General features: G+C 37.7%; 1 protein-coding gene across 1 annotated transcript in view; it reads left to right on the plus strand.

Moving 5' to 3' along the window:
- Window positions 1-17414, plus strand: part of LOC115774609 (scavenger receptor class A member 5-like) — a 98172-nt gene that overhangs the window by 62556 nt on the left and 18202 nt on the right. Inside the window, 2 exon segments of the mRNA XM_030721965.1 lie at window positions 4202-4309; window positions 13427-13492. Of these exon segments, the coding sequence (XP_030577825.1) occupies window positions 4202-4309; window positions 13427-13492 (174 nt within the window).

Raw genomic sequence — 17414 nt, forward strand, 5'->3', positions numbered from 1 at the left:
CTTTAAGAACAGAGTATAGGAATGTAGTTAAATGTAAACTGACTTACTGAATAGACTAGAAATTAAATTACTGGATATAAATGCTACAACACTCCAAACCTTCATCCTCATCTGCTTAACTTGTGGGAAGTGATGTAGTTTTCCAGCTTTGGAAGACATTTACTAACACAAAATATCTGAACACAAAAAAGAAAGAAAAAAGGATTTTGGCATGAGTTTTGACAGGTTCTACAAACAAATGTGTTATAAAATATAGCTGACCTATAAATGTCCTGTGAATACCCCAAATTTAGGAGATACAAGCCTCTTTTTTTTTTTTTTAAATACCAGGATTTATGTTTGAGTGGCACCAAAGGTGAAAATTGGGCATGTTCTGGTTTTAAACTCCCACCACTTATGTTACATTCAGTTGCATTAAAAACACCCATGAGTGGAGAGAATTAAAAGTCATGTAAAGCTGCTTAAGAAAAGAAAGCCCAGACTTTGGGTGGAGATTTATTTTTACACAAGGCCAGTGGGACATGTCATCTGTCTTCGTCTTGCAGGTAATTCCCTAAAAACCAGGACATAAACCTTCACTTACTCACTGTCAGCACCTCAGAAGCATGGCATTGCTATTTTTGTGAGATATGGTATGATACAAACAACAACAGCATGAATCCAGATGTTCTGGGTCCACCTTTCAGCTTGGTACCTCTTGAATCATCACCCCTCAGGTTGTCTCCTGTCATCATCCATCCCACATTCCCTGGCTGAACATGAACATTTCCAAGAAGCATTATCTTCCTGCTGAAAGGGGAACCCCCCCTCCCATCCCTGCCCATAGTTCCAGGAAAAAGTGAATAAAAAGGATTTTTAACTTCAGGGCAAAAAAAAAAAAAAAAAGGCCTAATTATTGTGAAAACATATTGTGAAAGTAAATGGAACCAAACCCTCCCTAAGACCAAAATGCAGTCAGAATAAAACAGCCCCCAATGTTCACTGAACTGTTGATTTTAGTGAAAGGGGGTTTCTTAGGATAGAGGGTTTCTAATCAAAACAGACATTGGCAATAACTCTGTTGGGTTCAGCAGTTTTTGTTAGACTTTATTAAAGTTATTTCCCTTAAATTATTAATAACACTTCTAAGAACCAACAAGCTCCTCAAAAATAGCATTTAGGAATAACCGCACCACACCAAATTAGTGTAAATACAAGCAATCATATTATATCCAACATCCATCCATTTTCTTCCACTTATCCTTTTCAGGGTCATGAGGGTGGGGCTCTTTTCTATCTCAGCTGTCATAGGGCAAGACACCCTGGACAGGTCACCAGTCTGTTGCAGGGCTAACACAGAGAGATAGAACACCATTCAGACTCACATTCACACCTACGGGCAATTCAGAATCATCAATCAACTTAACCCCACTACCTGCATGTCTTTGGACTGTAGGAGGAAACTGGAGTACCTGGAGAAAACCCACCCAAACACAGGGAGAACATGCACAGGTCCTGGCCAGATGGTGGATTTAAACCAAATGGTCGAGAGACCCAGGTATTTAAACCCCAGTGGTCGTAGTCCACCTTGGTGCATAATCACACATAATCATATGCGCCAAGGTGTGAAAGGAGGGGTGGGTCATTACAATCAGTGGTTTCAGATGAAACCAATTTGGGACTTCACTCCATTGTTTCATTGAAGAAGTCCAGTCACCTTTTTTCAAGCTCCAGAGAACAGATAGGATATTTCATATACAACCCCAATTCCAAAAAAGTTGGGATTCTATATAAAATGTCAATAAAAACAGAATGCAATGGTCTGCAAATCTCATAAATCTGTATTTTATTTACAATAGAACGTGGAAAATTGGTTTATGTATTTGCATTACATCCTAAACATGATATTTAATGCAATTACTCTTAAGAACAAAAAAATTGGCCATTCACAAAGATTGGATATGGATAGTGATCAAAAACAAAACAAAAGGTAAGTTAACTAATGGCTTACATTTTTTTTTGGAATATTTTCAAATCCATGAATCACTGCCACACAGACAGAGCCTAAATCCTGAAAAGCTTAAGGAAATCTTGACAAATACATTACAGATACAAACCTGTGGCTATAGATTTAAAAAATGCTCTGTAGCACATCAGGGTACTTTAATCAGCTATGGTTACCTAAAGCAATTTACTCCCTGCATGCTATGAAAATAAATATTTCTTATGCATGTGATGTGAACTGAATGCAACTCTTAATGCATCCCATTACACACATTAACTTTTTACATGAACTTTGTATCTTGTAAATTGAAGCGTCCCATAACATGAATTCAGTTCAGCTTTGCTTTTTCAGTGTAATGGACAAACTGGGAAGGATCAATGTGTCCTTCAGATGTCTGTCATTAAAAAGCCATATTTCTTAATTAACAGTGTCTAACATGCATTAGCCATTGTGCTCAATGTGTTAAAATGTTTAAAAAGTCCTCCGTGTGCACAAAGAAGGGAAATGTTTTTAGTCTTATGCTGTTGTGTCTCATATAAATCAAAATGACACATCTTCTTAACACATCGTGAGTGATGAGCATCTGTAAACTGAAGTTTGGTGAGTTTAAGTTTCCTATATACAAAAAGAACACATTCAGATTTTACAGTTATGCTGTGTTTAGCTAGTACCAAGAAGAAAGTGAGCCACATAAGCGGGTTATATTATCAACCCAACTCTGAGGCTATCCTTCCACTGGGAGCATTTTTTTTTTTTTTCATTTCTGACAAATATTCCTTCATTCAGATAAGGTGCTTTCTAATTGTTTGTCCATATCTCAATTATCTGACTTTCATGTGGCTGCAGAAACAAAACACGTAAACCAGAGACAGACACTGAGGCTACAAATAGAAACCAATCGTCATTAGACAGCGGAGTCCCTAATGTGACCCTTTTGGGACTTTTCCAATGAAAAAGAAAATGCTTTGTATCAAAAATCCTTGCACTCAGTGAAGTACTCAGTGAAGACTGATGATGACATATAGAAAATAAACTATAGTGCAGCCTGTAAAACATAATAATTGCATAATAATTATGTAGATGCTTGATGCATGACCTTAGAAATGTTAGTTAATGTTATCTGATTTTACGCTGACTTTTGCTTTCAATGCTAAAAAGAATAATCAATTCTAATAACCCAGATATACACAGTGTGTTTATATTGCTCTACATGCTCTATATTGCGCTCTCTTGCTCCACTTGCACTGAAGCCAAAGGAATCTGTCATCACATCCAATCTCCATCCTCTTTGACTTGTGGAACAATCCAGTTGGACTCGCCTACAGAACACAAAGAACATTTCTGCCTTGGATCCCAATTATGATAGATAGCTTTTTCCTAGTGGGGATTTTGAGTTGAACTGAGTTATATGGCCTCATCCATCATCAGTTTATTTTGTGTTTCTGGCTCTAATGCATCCGGCCTAATCATTGTATTCACATTTCTGAGGAGTCACAACAGTGTAATCAGAGCATATCAGCGCACAGCAACATTTTAAAAAGATTTCTCTTACTTCAGCTGCGCAATCAATAACTTATTACCACACTAATTTTGAGACATTTGACTGTGCTTACTCTGAACAAATGTTCTAATTGTGTGCCACAGGGTATGGAGGAGATGTTTATAAGGAGCAAAACAAAAGATGATTTTCCTGTGTTCCAGATGGTGGAACATGAGCAAGATCAATATTAACAGCACTTCCAAAATCTTAATAGATTTTAAGAATAATACAGTGTGTGTTTGTTGTGTTGGAAGGGCACAAATAGGACAGGGAGACCTGATGACAATCCTAACAGAAGTTCAGTAATTGTTTACAGCACAGAACCACATTACAACTAATGAAAACCATCATTAGATCAAGTATGTGCCACTCTGGTTCAGTTAGTGTTGACACTAAGGCGATAAACTCTCCTCACTCTCCTCTAGAGTTTACAGCATTTTTCATTCTTATCCATTCTTCCACGTCTTTTATTTTTCCACATGGAGTGCAGTATAAATTTGCAAGCTGAGGAATCAGTGTGTCATCAAGTTTGTCTCTCTGTTGACTCAGTAGCTCCATTGTGGCTGCCAGTAACACAAGAAAGTGTACAAAATATTCCATATGTTTGGGGTCTCTTTTTAGGATGGCAGTTGCAAAATACAGGCGGGTTTTCTCATTATTATGTGTTTGTGTTTTAGGATTTACCGGAGAAAAAGGCAACCAGGGTCCGCGGGGAATCAAAGGGTCTCTTGGGGTCGATGGCATGCCGGGAGAAAAAGGAGACATTGGACCTGTCGGGCCTAAAGGTACATTTGTGATGTGGGTCAAAATATTAATCAAATTTGGAGTTTAATACCAATTTAACCCAGCATGATCCTGTGAGGTCACCGATATTTATGCATGCAAATATGAGCAAGAAAGGTACCCTGGAAAAACAAATGCATACATCACAGATCATGACTCATGATCAGAGTAAATTGTAGAAGCTACTTTCAGCTGCTCCCTCAGGGGTCACTACAGCAGGCAGCTCCACAGACTCAGTTTAGCAGATTTTTTTGCCAGCTCCCTTTCCTTTGCAATCGTCTGTGACTCAGGAGCTAGAGCGGGTCGGCTACCAATCGATTCCGAATCAGAGCGGGTAAGTTAGAAATCATTTAGGTACGGAAAAAAGCACTTGTGTGAATGTGTGTTTGGGTGAATGAGGCTTGTACTGAAAAACGCTTTGAGTGCTCAGAAGGAGTACAAGAGCACTATATAAGTACCAGTTCATTTAGCATTGCTGGCAAATGAACTGGGAATAAACCAGGGAGCTTTTGCAAAATTTTGGGAACCATTGTTTAGTCCAACTGTTACTTTGCAATAGTCATACCAGGAGGTTGTGTGTTTATGGAGCAACACAAGAAGCAACATTAAAATGAGTCATTCATTCTCTCACAGAGCAGCTCATCAGCAGGAATATCCTTCTTCTCCCTGTAGTCTAGAGTAAGTCACAGATGAATCTTTCATACTGAAAGACTCAGTCCTCGGATGACTCCATGACATGTTGACTTTTATTTCACAGGAAAAAAATCGTTACCAGGAATTATTAGGAACCAAACACTTCAACACTTCTTACATCATTAACAGGTGCTACTGTTTGCTTTTTTTTGTCTTTAGCCACGGGGGCTGGATTTGCTTATCCTCACCCATTTATTCTAGCGAAACAGCTGTTTCTGCTTATCTAGTAGGCTTTCAATGCAATGAAATACAAGAATATACTGGATTTTACCTTAACCCCTTCAGTCACCTTGTACACAATTGTGCGCATCACTTTCTACAGTTATATATTGTACTTTAATATTCATTTTCTCCTTCCTAAAACAGAGTACGCAGACATTTTTCCACCAAAATTTTTGTATCGTGACCGAAAGGAATAAATCATGATTATCAAATAAACAGCTGGAAAGCAATTATTATTGATAAAAATTTCTATATTATTACTTCCAATGGAACAACTGTCAGAGAAAGAGAGAAAAGCTTCTTTCTGCCTGTCTGCATACTCATTTTCGCCTATAGTGTATCCTGGCACCAGGACACACTATAGGAAAAGGGTAAGCCAGTGGAGGCAGTGTGATGCTTTGGGAATGTTCTGTTGGGAAACCTGGGTCCTGCCACATGTGGATGCAACTTTGGCACATACCACCTACCTATGCATTGTTGCAGACCATGTACAGCCTTTCACACAAACAGTATTCCCTGATGGCTGTGGCCTCTTTCAGCAGGATAATGCACCCTGCCACAAAACAAATATGGTCAGGAATAGTTTGAGGAGCACAACAAGTTTGAGGTGTTGAGTTGGCCTCCAAATTCCCACAAATTCCCCAGATCTCAATCCAGGTGAGCATCTGTGTTGGACACACAAGTCTGATCCATGGAGGCCTCACCTCGCAACTTACAGAACTTAAAGGATCTGTTGTTACCATCTTGGTGCCAAATACCACAGCACACCTTCAGGGATCTAGTCCACGCCTCGATGGGTCGGGGCTGTTTTGGCTGCAAAAGAGGGCCCAACACAATTTTGGGCAGGTGGTCATAATGTTATGTCTGATCATGTATATTATATATTTAGTGCAGGGATTTACCAGTAGTTTTTTGTGCTTCACTCTGTAAATGTTTTTACATTTTCCAAGACGTGAGAACAATGATAAACGTCACCTTTAAGATTGGACAGTGTCCATTAAGTCATTCTTTCTCTCTTGTTTGCTTTCCTTATCCTCTCTCATCATCTGTTTGAATCTACATAAACCCTGTGTTGACGTTTCCTCTCTAACATCGAGGGCTGGACAGTGCCAATGATAACAAAAACACACTCTGAGATAAACACAGCTCTGAATTAATCATAGCCGTGACTAATATGATAAGGCACTGCAGTCTATGTGTTTCTTGTATGGGAATGTCATTGTGTATGTATGCGTGCAATGTGTCTTTAGCCAACAGCTGTTGCCAATCAGAGCTGGGTTTGGCTGAAATGTCCAGTGTTAAGTCCCACAGTCCAAATGTTGGCCAGTAGCTCTCAAAACTTTGGACCAGGCTGATCTGTTGTCTCTTGCACTTAATTATGACTCAACGCTCAAGTCTTTTGAGGCATTTTTATATATTATAGATAAATGTGCCTTTTCGTGATCACTTCATATAAATATAAATGACTGTTTTTATCCTGTTTACTAGAGTAAAGATACCTAAAGCACGAGGGGAATGAGAGAAAATCACCCAGAATATTTGGCAGTAGACGGTCATGATGGAGGATCTCCTAACAGGTCCCATTAGTTAACTGCAATGAACAGTAGCGATAGATCTCTAACTTCATTCTGTTTTCTTTGTATCAAAGCACTTGCTGCCTATTGGGTAGTGAATCAGTTAATACAATAAAGTTTCATTAAAAAAAAAAGACTGTGATAACAGCCCACTGTGAGCTCGCTAACAGGGCAAACACTGCATTGTGATTTTAAAAGAACATTCATCTGAAACCAACTGGTGATCACAAAATTCTCAAAAAATCCCAAACTATGCACTACTACTTTATTATGTGTGCTATTATTCCACATATATTTGCATGAATTTCATTAGGATGTATCATTTCCTGGTGGACTACTTTGCTAGTAACGCTTCATTTCCTGAGAGCTGCATTGTTAGATGTATTTCTATTATAACCTGTGTGAGTTCAAAGAGTTGTGGAAAAATATTCCCAAAATTTTTGATATGGCCGACTGTCAAAGGATGAGAGGACAAGTTGACAGTGTTCCAAGGCTAACACAGAGACAGGCCTTCTTGCTGTGAGGCTACTGTGCTAACCACTGTGCCACAATACCACCACCAAAATAGTATGTCAGATATTTTACTGTACAATAGTATGCAAGGTGCTGATTATTTCCAGGGGGAGAAAATATTAGAGCGTGCGAGCCCAGCATGAATATACCACAATATACTGCAACAGCGATGCAGATCAAAGACATGCTCAGTGGTGATCGAGGCAGCTGAGATCGACTTTCAGCAACTCTTCAAATCAGGTTCAGTTCAATTCAGGTTTTAATTGTACAGTGCTGATGTGCTGGGTGAAATGTACTTGGTTACTTTACTTTTCTCAAATGAAGTTAAATTACAGTAGTAATATATAACCAAAATTTTAATTAGAATTGACCAAGATAGACTGGAAATGAGTATAACAGAGGGACAGCTGAGGTTTTGCTGTTTGGAGACAAAGTTAGAGAGGCAAGGCTGAGAAGGGTTTGTTGTTGTTGTTGTTTTTTGTGAATGAAATATGTCAAAAGTAGAGGAAATCTTTTGCTAATCACATCTTGCATTTTAATATTGTGATATGAGCCTCTTATTTGCTTGAAGTAAAAAAGAAAACATGGGAAAACTAGCTCCACAAAAATTCTGGCATTGGCTGCATCATTTGATTAAGTTAATTTTGTAGAAAGCAATACAAAACATCACACAAATAAGCACTTTACTCAGATACACACAAACGCACACATAAGTGAATAACACAAGGCTCTTCACAGATGTTTGGACATCTCCACTCTGGCGGTTTCCAACCATATGTATCTTTGCTTTCACCCATCTGTGGTACGGTTTTAGGTTTAACAGACCAGTGAAGGATGAAGACTTTGTAGAGCTTCTGGTATGAATAGGGCCTCAGCAAGACAGTCACTCAGGAGGGAGGAGGGGATACTGAAAAGCTTGTAAAAATAGCACTGGGAAGTTTCATGGTTTCCTTTATAGATGAATGGTGGGAAGAATATATAGGGAGCAAAGAAGGTGGTGGCTGTTCCTTTGGTCGTCAGCTCAGTTGTGGTTGCTGACAGTATTTTATGTTATTTCAGGGTTTTTAAAGCTTGACTTTTTTAGCCACTGAGGGACAATAAAAACCTGACAAAAGGACACCTGTGAAATGCTGTGACATCATAAAGTGGTTACTGCTAATGTGTTAGCAAACGATTCCCTGTTTACCACATAAAGCAGTCAGAAGGCAGTTTTAGCATTCATGTGGCCCTTAAAGAATGACTTATTTCAGCTCTACTTTGGTTTCCACAAACCCTTGAGGAAAACCGTTTGGGTCTTTAGATTTTTATGTTTGTTAATAAGCTGGTTTTGTCCCTCTGATCTTGTACTGTTATACCTTGATTAATCAGAGTTTTTTCATGGAAAACTACAGCTTTTTGTCTCTGTAAATTAGACTGTTTAGAATGCTGAGACTGGCAAGCACAGTTTATTTACAATCTGCTGAGCCAAAAAACTTAAAAGAGATATTAAAAAAAAAAAAAAAAAGGGACAATCATAGGTTTTTATTTTTTTTTCAGGTTTATAGTTGGACTGAATTTGAATTTACAGAGCCAAGAAAAACACTGGAAATGCCAGTGGTTTCGTTTTTGCAGTTGTTCCACAACCAGTTTTGACAGTAAACGGTAAATGGACCAGTACTTGTATAATATTTTTCTACTCAGTTGAGTACTTAAACCACTTTCTATTACAAGTGTTCCAATCGCACACACATTTATGGAGCACTTTTATCAATGTCTAAGCACTTTTCTAACATTCACACATACAGGGGCGACTCGAGGTTCATTGTCTCGACGATACTTTGGGACGCAGACTGGAGAAGTCTGCTATTGATCCACTGGCCTTTGGATTGGTAGACAACCCGTTCAACCACCTGAAATACACAAGATTATTTCAGGGTTTTAGCCGTGCTTGCTGGGACTGTTCCACATTATAGCAGGAGGGTAATGCCACATAATTCAAATACACCATTAAACTGCAACGTAACTGCAAGTCAGTTGTTGCAACCAGGCTTGGGAACTTGTGAAGACTTTTCAGGTTTGATATGAACATCCAACATTTTAAAATTGTGACAAAAAATAAGGTAAAGCATTATAGGTCTCCTTGAACAATATTAAACAATATTAAATGTCTATAGCCATGTTAGCTACATTATAACTTTGACATGCAGTGATAATGAATATGCTGATGTTCAGAATATATAGTATAGGTGTGACACTCCACCGTCTTAGTTTAGCACATTGGCATCCATATATTTCCTAATTACCACAAGATAGTAAATATACCTGAGGCTTGTTTTTTTTTAATCATTATTATTATTATTAAAGGTATTTACTCATAAACCAAAATATAGATTAAGAATTGACCTGCTGTTGGCCCAAAAAAGTTATGATAGTTTATTTTGATGGTTCCCATAAATATTTTTACTAAGGCTTCAAATTACTGTACAAAAAAATTCTCCTCCTCTTAGCCTTTCCTGCCTTTCAGGACCACCAGTATACAAAATTACTCAGTTAGGGTTTAAATCAGATGCATCTGTTGTCTTTTGTGGCTCAGCAGTAGCCCACCACTGTGTTTGGGTTTTCCCTGCACTGTTATTTAGTTGTTAAGGATGTGGTCAGAACAGAGGTGACACTGACAGCTGAGGACGTCACGCGCAGGGTGTGTAACGCGTTAGGTGCCCTTCTTCAAGACTCACAGGCAGTAACACATGTGGCTGAGGACCACCACAGCTTGCACCTACACTGTGGTCAAATTAAAGGTGGGATAAGTGCCCACTAAAAGCTGATCCTCTCATGGCTTCATGACAATAACAGACTTGTGGTTTTAAACCCTCACAGCTCCGAGTTAGCAGCTGGCACTAAAACAGAAACGCTCTCCAGCTTTGGATGTCTAATTCATGGGAATTTGGAGTGAAATTATATTTTGAAATGAAAACAAATGAGAAGTAGTTGTAGCCAAGCTGCTGACTGGAGCGAGGTGTCGTGCGTAAATGTACTGAAATTTTACAAAGACCACAAATTCAAAGATTTTTACTGATGTAGTGGTTTTGCATCCCATTAACTTTTCCATCATACTAACATCTATGTTGTAATACCCCAGTAAATTACCTTTAAAAAGCTAATTTTCAATGCCTCTACTTTCTGTTTTTTAGCTCTTCTGCATTAATAATCACACAGACATCATAACCTTTAGGATTCATGTTTAAAAAGTCTTTTGCAGGTTTGACAATTTAAGAGGGATTGGCTAAAATACACAGAGGAGGAGATACAGTATGGTTGTGAGGCAAAGAAAAGGTTTCAATATTTAAAAACCTCTCAGTGGTTGAATTGCTCTCATCTCTGAGGGGTCTGGCTCATGGTCCTGTTTGTTTTTTCACCTCATTTCTGCCCCATTTTGTGCTACATTGTGGTTGGCACTGGGGATTACTCAAGCTTGGTTGCATTCAGTTCATGCATAGCTTGCTCCCCTTTTAGCTTTAAACTGGATTTTATTGGATGTTATGATACAGACAAATCTCTTTCCTTTTACACTAAAAGCTAAAGGTTTGATTTTAGTAAGATTTTTCACATGTTCCAGTTAAATAGGTCATCTTAATTTCTGTTTCTGTTATTTTGCTTCAGTCTAGCTGAAGATCACTGAACTAAAATTTTTAACTTTAGTAACACATTTTATGTTCACAATGATACATTTAGAATAGTCAGAGGTGGGAAGTAACGAAGTACAAATACTTCGTTACTGTACTTAAGTAGATTTTTTAGGTATCTGTACTTTACTTGAGTATTTATTTTTCTGAGTACTTTTTACTTTTACTCCCTACATTTTTACACAAGTATCGGTACTTTCTACTTCTTACATTTTCAAAACAGACTCGTTACTTTTTAACACGTCAGGGAGAAGTTTGCGTTTTCGGTCAGTTCGCCGTCAGTCATCAAGCGATCTGAGCCGGAGGAATATTAACACATAAGAGACAATCGTACTGGCGTATCCTCCATCACCGGGGCTTATCAGGTACAAAGGGATTAAATACACAAACCCATATAATTAATGTCTCATTTATAGCGCTATAATCAGGGGTTACAGCGGGCCGGACCGAGTCCGTAAGTTATGCTCGCGGCACATAAACAGCTTAGCTAGCGCTACTGAAGAGGAGAGAGCATGAAGGGAGTAACGTGTGGCAGGTAAATGCAACGTTTTTAAATGCTCAACAAATATCAGCAAACACACAAAGTGTGTGCAGTTTGTCACACAGTGTGTCTGCGAGCTAAAAGAAGAGCTGCTGTATTTCAGGGAGAGCAAAGAGAGAGAAGTTCACTCAGAGATGGAGAAAGAGGACAGGAGAGGACGAAGAGAGGTTAGAATTAAAGGTAAGGACTGGAAAACAAACTGAAGTATGCTGACTTTGTGTTATTCAAAGATTGTATGAAAATACTGCAGTTTAGTACGTAATAAACAGGTTATCTTGTTGTACTGTATTTACAGTAAAGCTCTGTGTTGGACTGGAGCACAGTGTTTGTGTTCATGGTCAGAGTTACAGGTTACATCAGTGCAGCAGAGATGAGTTTGAATCAAAGCTGCTGATGCTGAGATTCATTCACTGAATCCAACATTTATGCAGCCTGTATCCTGTCAGTGTAGGGGATGGAGATCAGCTCAGATAGCTGTGAAATACTGGGTTACATCTTTGTGAGTTCAGTTCATCCACACAGAGCAGTAAACCTCAGAGCAGCAGCAGCAGGTCAGCTGATCACAGCCTGCACACCAACATCATTTACTGGAGCTACAATAGAAAGTTGTGGTTCTTCTCCCCATGCAGAGCCACTACAGCTGATCTTAGGGTTCCTCCACCTTCTGAATCCCACTGTAACCCCTGAGTATCCTCATGTTGGTGTTTAGGTGGAGACACAGTCACCCTCTACTATGGAGGACACAGAGAACAGAGCTGTGTTTAAATTCCCTTTCACAGTTTGTGATTCAAGCTGAGTACATTCATTAGGATTAAAATTTAGATGGAATAACGTTTGTGTTCTCATGTATTATTTTATATTATTACAATAATATATAATAAGGTTCAGTTAGCTTTACACAAAAATAGCAGGTAGAAACGTCCTCCAAAGAGCTACTTTTACTTTCTTACTTTGAGTAAATTTCAGAGCCTGTACTTTTTTACTTTTACTTAAGTAAAGAAGTTGAACCAGTACTTCGACTTTTACCAAAGTATTTTTTAACATAAGTACTTGTACTTCTACTTAAGTACAGAATGTCAGTACTTTTGCCACCTCTGAGAATAGTACACTGACTGGATTTACAACCCCGATTCCAAAGAACTGAGTAAATGCTGGGTAAGATGTCAATAAAAACAGAATGTAATGATTTGCAACTTTCACAAATCCACATTTTACTCACAATTGAACATACTACAATCTGTAATTGTCTGGAAACTGGGAAAACCAGTTGCTGGACTTTTGGGAATGTTTTCCTGTTCTTGTCTGATATAGGATTCTAGCTGCTCAACAGTCCCAGATCTTCTTTGTTATATTTTTGGTTTCATGATGTGGAAGAGAGATGTGGACTGCAGGCAGGCCAGCTCAGCACCCCGATTCTTCTACTATGAAGGCATGACACAGCAAACTGTGTTCACAATGATTTCTGGAAGAGTTCCTGAGAGCATGCAGTGATTTTTTTTCATGACCGAATCGTGCTTGGTTTTGAGGAATCAATGATCGGATTTTTCAGACTTATCCTTCGCACGCGGAGATTTCTCCAGATTCTCTGAATCTTTTAATAATGAAAACTGTAGATGATGATGTAATCAAGGTCTTTGAAATTTTAGCCTGAGGAACATCATTCTCGTTCCACAATTTGCAGACACAGTTTTGGGGAAACTCTGCCTCTCTAAGATGCTCTTCTCATACCCAATCATATTACTGATCTCTAGTTAGCTTCAAAATGCTCCTCCAAATATTTCTTTTTAGTACCACTTACTTTTCCAGATTTCTCTGTACACCATGCTTATTCCTGTCCTGTGACACAAAACTCTTTCAAATAATGATTATCATCATTATCAGTTTTTCTGATGTCATGTGCTCTTTTGTCCTCAGGTGACCGAGGAGAAAGAGGTTTCAAGGGAGAGAAGGGTGACCGGGGAGAGCGAGGAGACAGAGCAGGTGAGACCTGTGAACTGAATTAATAGAACCATAAGAAAATTATGGTCGTGTCCGGTCCACAATATCTTTAGCTAATATCTTATGAAATCATTCTGCCTTTTTTGTACCAACTCAGCTCATATAAATGCTAACAACTGATCCATACAGACTTGTGTTAACCTGACTTTTAGAGTTTTACAATGCATATTTTTAAGCATGATTATACCAGTTTTACAATAATATATATATATATATATATATATATATATATATATATATATATATATATATATATATATATATATATATATATATATATATATATATAGTTCTGCAATATATATAATATTGCAGAACTGGGAAGGTTTTATTTGGCCCCAAAATAATAACTCCCTTCATGTATTGCCAAGTCTCTCTTTTTGGTTCAGTAAATTTCATTAATGTGTTATTGGCAGCAGAAATTGCAGCTTCAAGCTTATGAGATGACCACACATGCATGCAGATAAACGACTACACAATCAGTAAAAAAGGAACTGGGAACACAGTCTGCAAAGATTCAACAGTCAAATTAAGTGTTTTATAGACTTCACTGGAGACAGACTATTAGATGTAACAGTAATCTACCCGCTAATTAGTGCCATAACAAACTGCAGCTTAAATTCCAGTGAGATTTTTTTTCCATCATCTGATCCAGCTAAGCGTCTCTTTGTTTTTTAAATTAGGCGCAGTGTGGGGGAAAAAAAAAGCTTGCTTTCTGTGATTTATATTCCTGTTATTGCTTTGGTCAATTGTAATTTAACCCCGCTCTCAGACACAAAAATCAACAAGCATGAAGCTGTGAACCTCAACCAAGGTTGAAAATTCCCTCACCATGGATCCTGAAGGATACCTGGATCCAGATTAGTTTAGCAGGACCAAAGTGTACTGAGCCGATTCGATCCCATTTTTAACCTTTTGGGGTATCTGAAGTTTGATTTGGCACCTTTGCCGCTTCTACCAACATGGAGTGCTGTTTTTGTGATGACAGATGATAGAAGAACATTTAAAATTAGTTAAATGTTGTAGCCCCAGATCCACATCATCAATATCATCACATCACATGGCTCCTTCGCGTATAACCGTTCAACACACAGTGGGAGAATAGCAAAACTTTTTCAGGAAAAAAATGACCTGGTACAATTTTTAAAGGGTGAAAATATGCTCATATTTTGGAACTCTTACAGCTGGAAATCTTTTCTCTTAACTCTAATTCAGTCCAGTATACCACCCAATATAATAAAATATTATTTTACTTTTTTTTTTTTAGCTGATGATATATTTATACAAAAACCAGCAGCACTGTATTCCTGTGGTTATCTGCTCTGCTTATGAGAACAGGGTTGGCTATATATGCGGAGATCGTTAAGTGATTTTAATCAAAGTATGTTGGTTCAAGAAGAGATCCTAAAAAATAAAATAAAAACAAAAAAAAGTATAAATGCTTAATTATTTATTTTTGTAAGATTGTACTTTGAATGTTTAAATATATTTAAGTCAAATCTTGTGTGTCTTTCACAGTCACGGGAATGAAAATATTAGTTGAGCACCTCACATGTATCGGTGCATATGATTCAAAGCCAATAATAAATTATGAGCTGATAACTTTATGGGTTTCATGTGATGTCATGCACAGAGAGCTGAAGGTGGTTTCAAATCTCTGCTTTAGTTTTTAATGTAATCTCACAGTGTACATCAAAGGATTTGAAAAGAAGTACAGGTCCTGTGGCGGTAACCTCAAACCCGGCAGAAAACCACGAGTCAGGTAGAATGAAAAAGTCATAAATTTTTTTGGTCCCCTGCTTATATTATTCTTTCTTTGTTGCATCATCATGGCTGTTCTGCATGTGCTGAGTGATGGGGTGGTGTTCACGTCAAATCGTCCTGATCCCTCAACCACATGAATGCTGTTTCTGCCCATTTCAGAGCTGTCAAAGATCAGTTCTTTCCTCACGTCATTTACAAGACACGGACGTTTAAATTTTCGGAGAAGAAAAGGCAGGCTGAGTCCACATGCTGCTGGCTGTTAGAACTTTTAAATCATAACATCATTTGTATTTCTGTCACAAACTTTGGACGCCTGACGTGGATTGTTTTACGCTTCAAGGTAAACATTTCATACCTGTATAATTACTTTCCAGAAGAAGCAAAAATTTGAGAAGAATTAGTGGGAAAAATGAGAGTTCGTCCGCACGTATTGGGTGTTACCATAAAATAAACCTGCTGTACAGGATATTGTGTCACTGAAAGAATCAAGTGCTTTGGTTCCACAAAACATGATGATTATTTCTGCATAAAAGAGAACAAATGGAGCCCAGATTGTAGATATTTCCAGCAAACTCTTATCTGTAATCTGTGACAGATAAGATTTATTTTCAGCTGTATCTGGACAAAACTAGAGAAACAAACCTGAAGGAAAAACAAGGGAAAAGGAAAAGAACAAAAGTTAGAAAAATAATAAACACATCAATTTAGACTTGCACTAATGTTGTTTGTATATTATTTGTAAATGCAACTGCAGTTTATCCAAAGCCTACTGCTGAAAGTTGGCTGCACTGCTCACTCTTTATGCCAGCACATGTGCTAAAACACACACACACACACACACACACACACACACACACACACACACACACACACACACACACACTGTCTTGTCTGTTATTTTGCCCATTTGGCTTTAATTTCTTTCTTTCTTGGTTGATTGGCTACATTTAATTAGCATTAATGACATAAAGACGTTACATAACGATCTCCTGGATAAATTGGGTTAATTACTGGGTTAATTAGGCCACATGTAAAAATGCCAAACTTTACCCAAAAAATGCCAGTGGGTTCTTGCAAATTCACAAACATCTGGGTTTAATTTCCTCTTCATCAAAAGGCTGTAAAAAAACATACTTTTCTTTAAAACCCTGAATGCACCACTCACACCATAGCTCAAATTTATTGATTTTTTTTGTCTCTATGATTTATATTTTTGTGATCAGCTGGTAGTTGGTAGTTGTTCTTTATGTCCATCTCACACATAGTGATTCATGTCCAAATACACAAAATTATTGTTTTTCATTTTTACAGGTTGAAAATCTCCACATTTAGAGGTTGTAAGGGTTGGTGGTGGAGCAAATCATTTCACTGCTCACACTAAATATTTTCATACTTTATTTATATTTTTTATTTTAATATTTTTTTATCTAAATATTTTTAAAAATGTTCAATACACTGCTGGTTAGTGTGAGGCAGGGTTTGATTTTCTGTGAAAAGTATTTTATAAATAAACTTTATACACGTACTTAGAACTGATAGCGGACAAGATGTGCGTGTACAGCTGTTCCTGATACTCTCAAACAATTGGAACTTTAATGAGCTAATGAGTGGTTCTCCTGCCTCCTCTGTATTGTGGGTAGTAAGCTCAACAATGGCACACTTCCAGCAACAAAACAAACTTTTACAATACTGTGAATTCAAATTTGTCTGAATCAGAATCAGAATCAGAATCAGAAGGTTTTTATTGCCATATGTGTGAACAGGTTCACAGCATTAGGAAATTGCTGCGGTACTTCGTGCTTACAGAAAAAAAAAACAAATAAGTATAAAAACTATAAGACAATATACAAGTATACAAATTGCAAATATACAGAGATATTAGAGCTATAACTATAGCACAATATTACAAAATTACAAAATATACAGTGCAGAGACTAATTAAAAGATAGAAGAATGTAGACTATATTCCACTAATATGTACATCACTATATGTACAAACTAATTATCATAAATTGAAATGTCTCACTTGATTTGATTTTCAGGATAGAGGCAGTGAAAATGTCAAACACTGGCAGAGGCTAAAGTCCAACCATTTGCCTATTATAACTCCTCTGGGATGTTTTCCCAGGGCCATGTAACA

Source organism: Archocentrus centrarchus, chromosome 24 (assembly GCF_007364275.1).
Source record: "Archocentrus centrarchus isolate MPI-CPG fArcCen1 chromosome 24, fArcCen1, whole genome shotgun sequence".
NCBI lineage: Eukaryota > Metazoa > Chordata > Actinopteri > Cichliformes > Cichlidae > Archocentrus > Archocentrus centrarchus.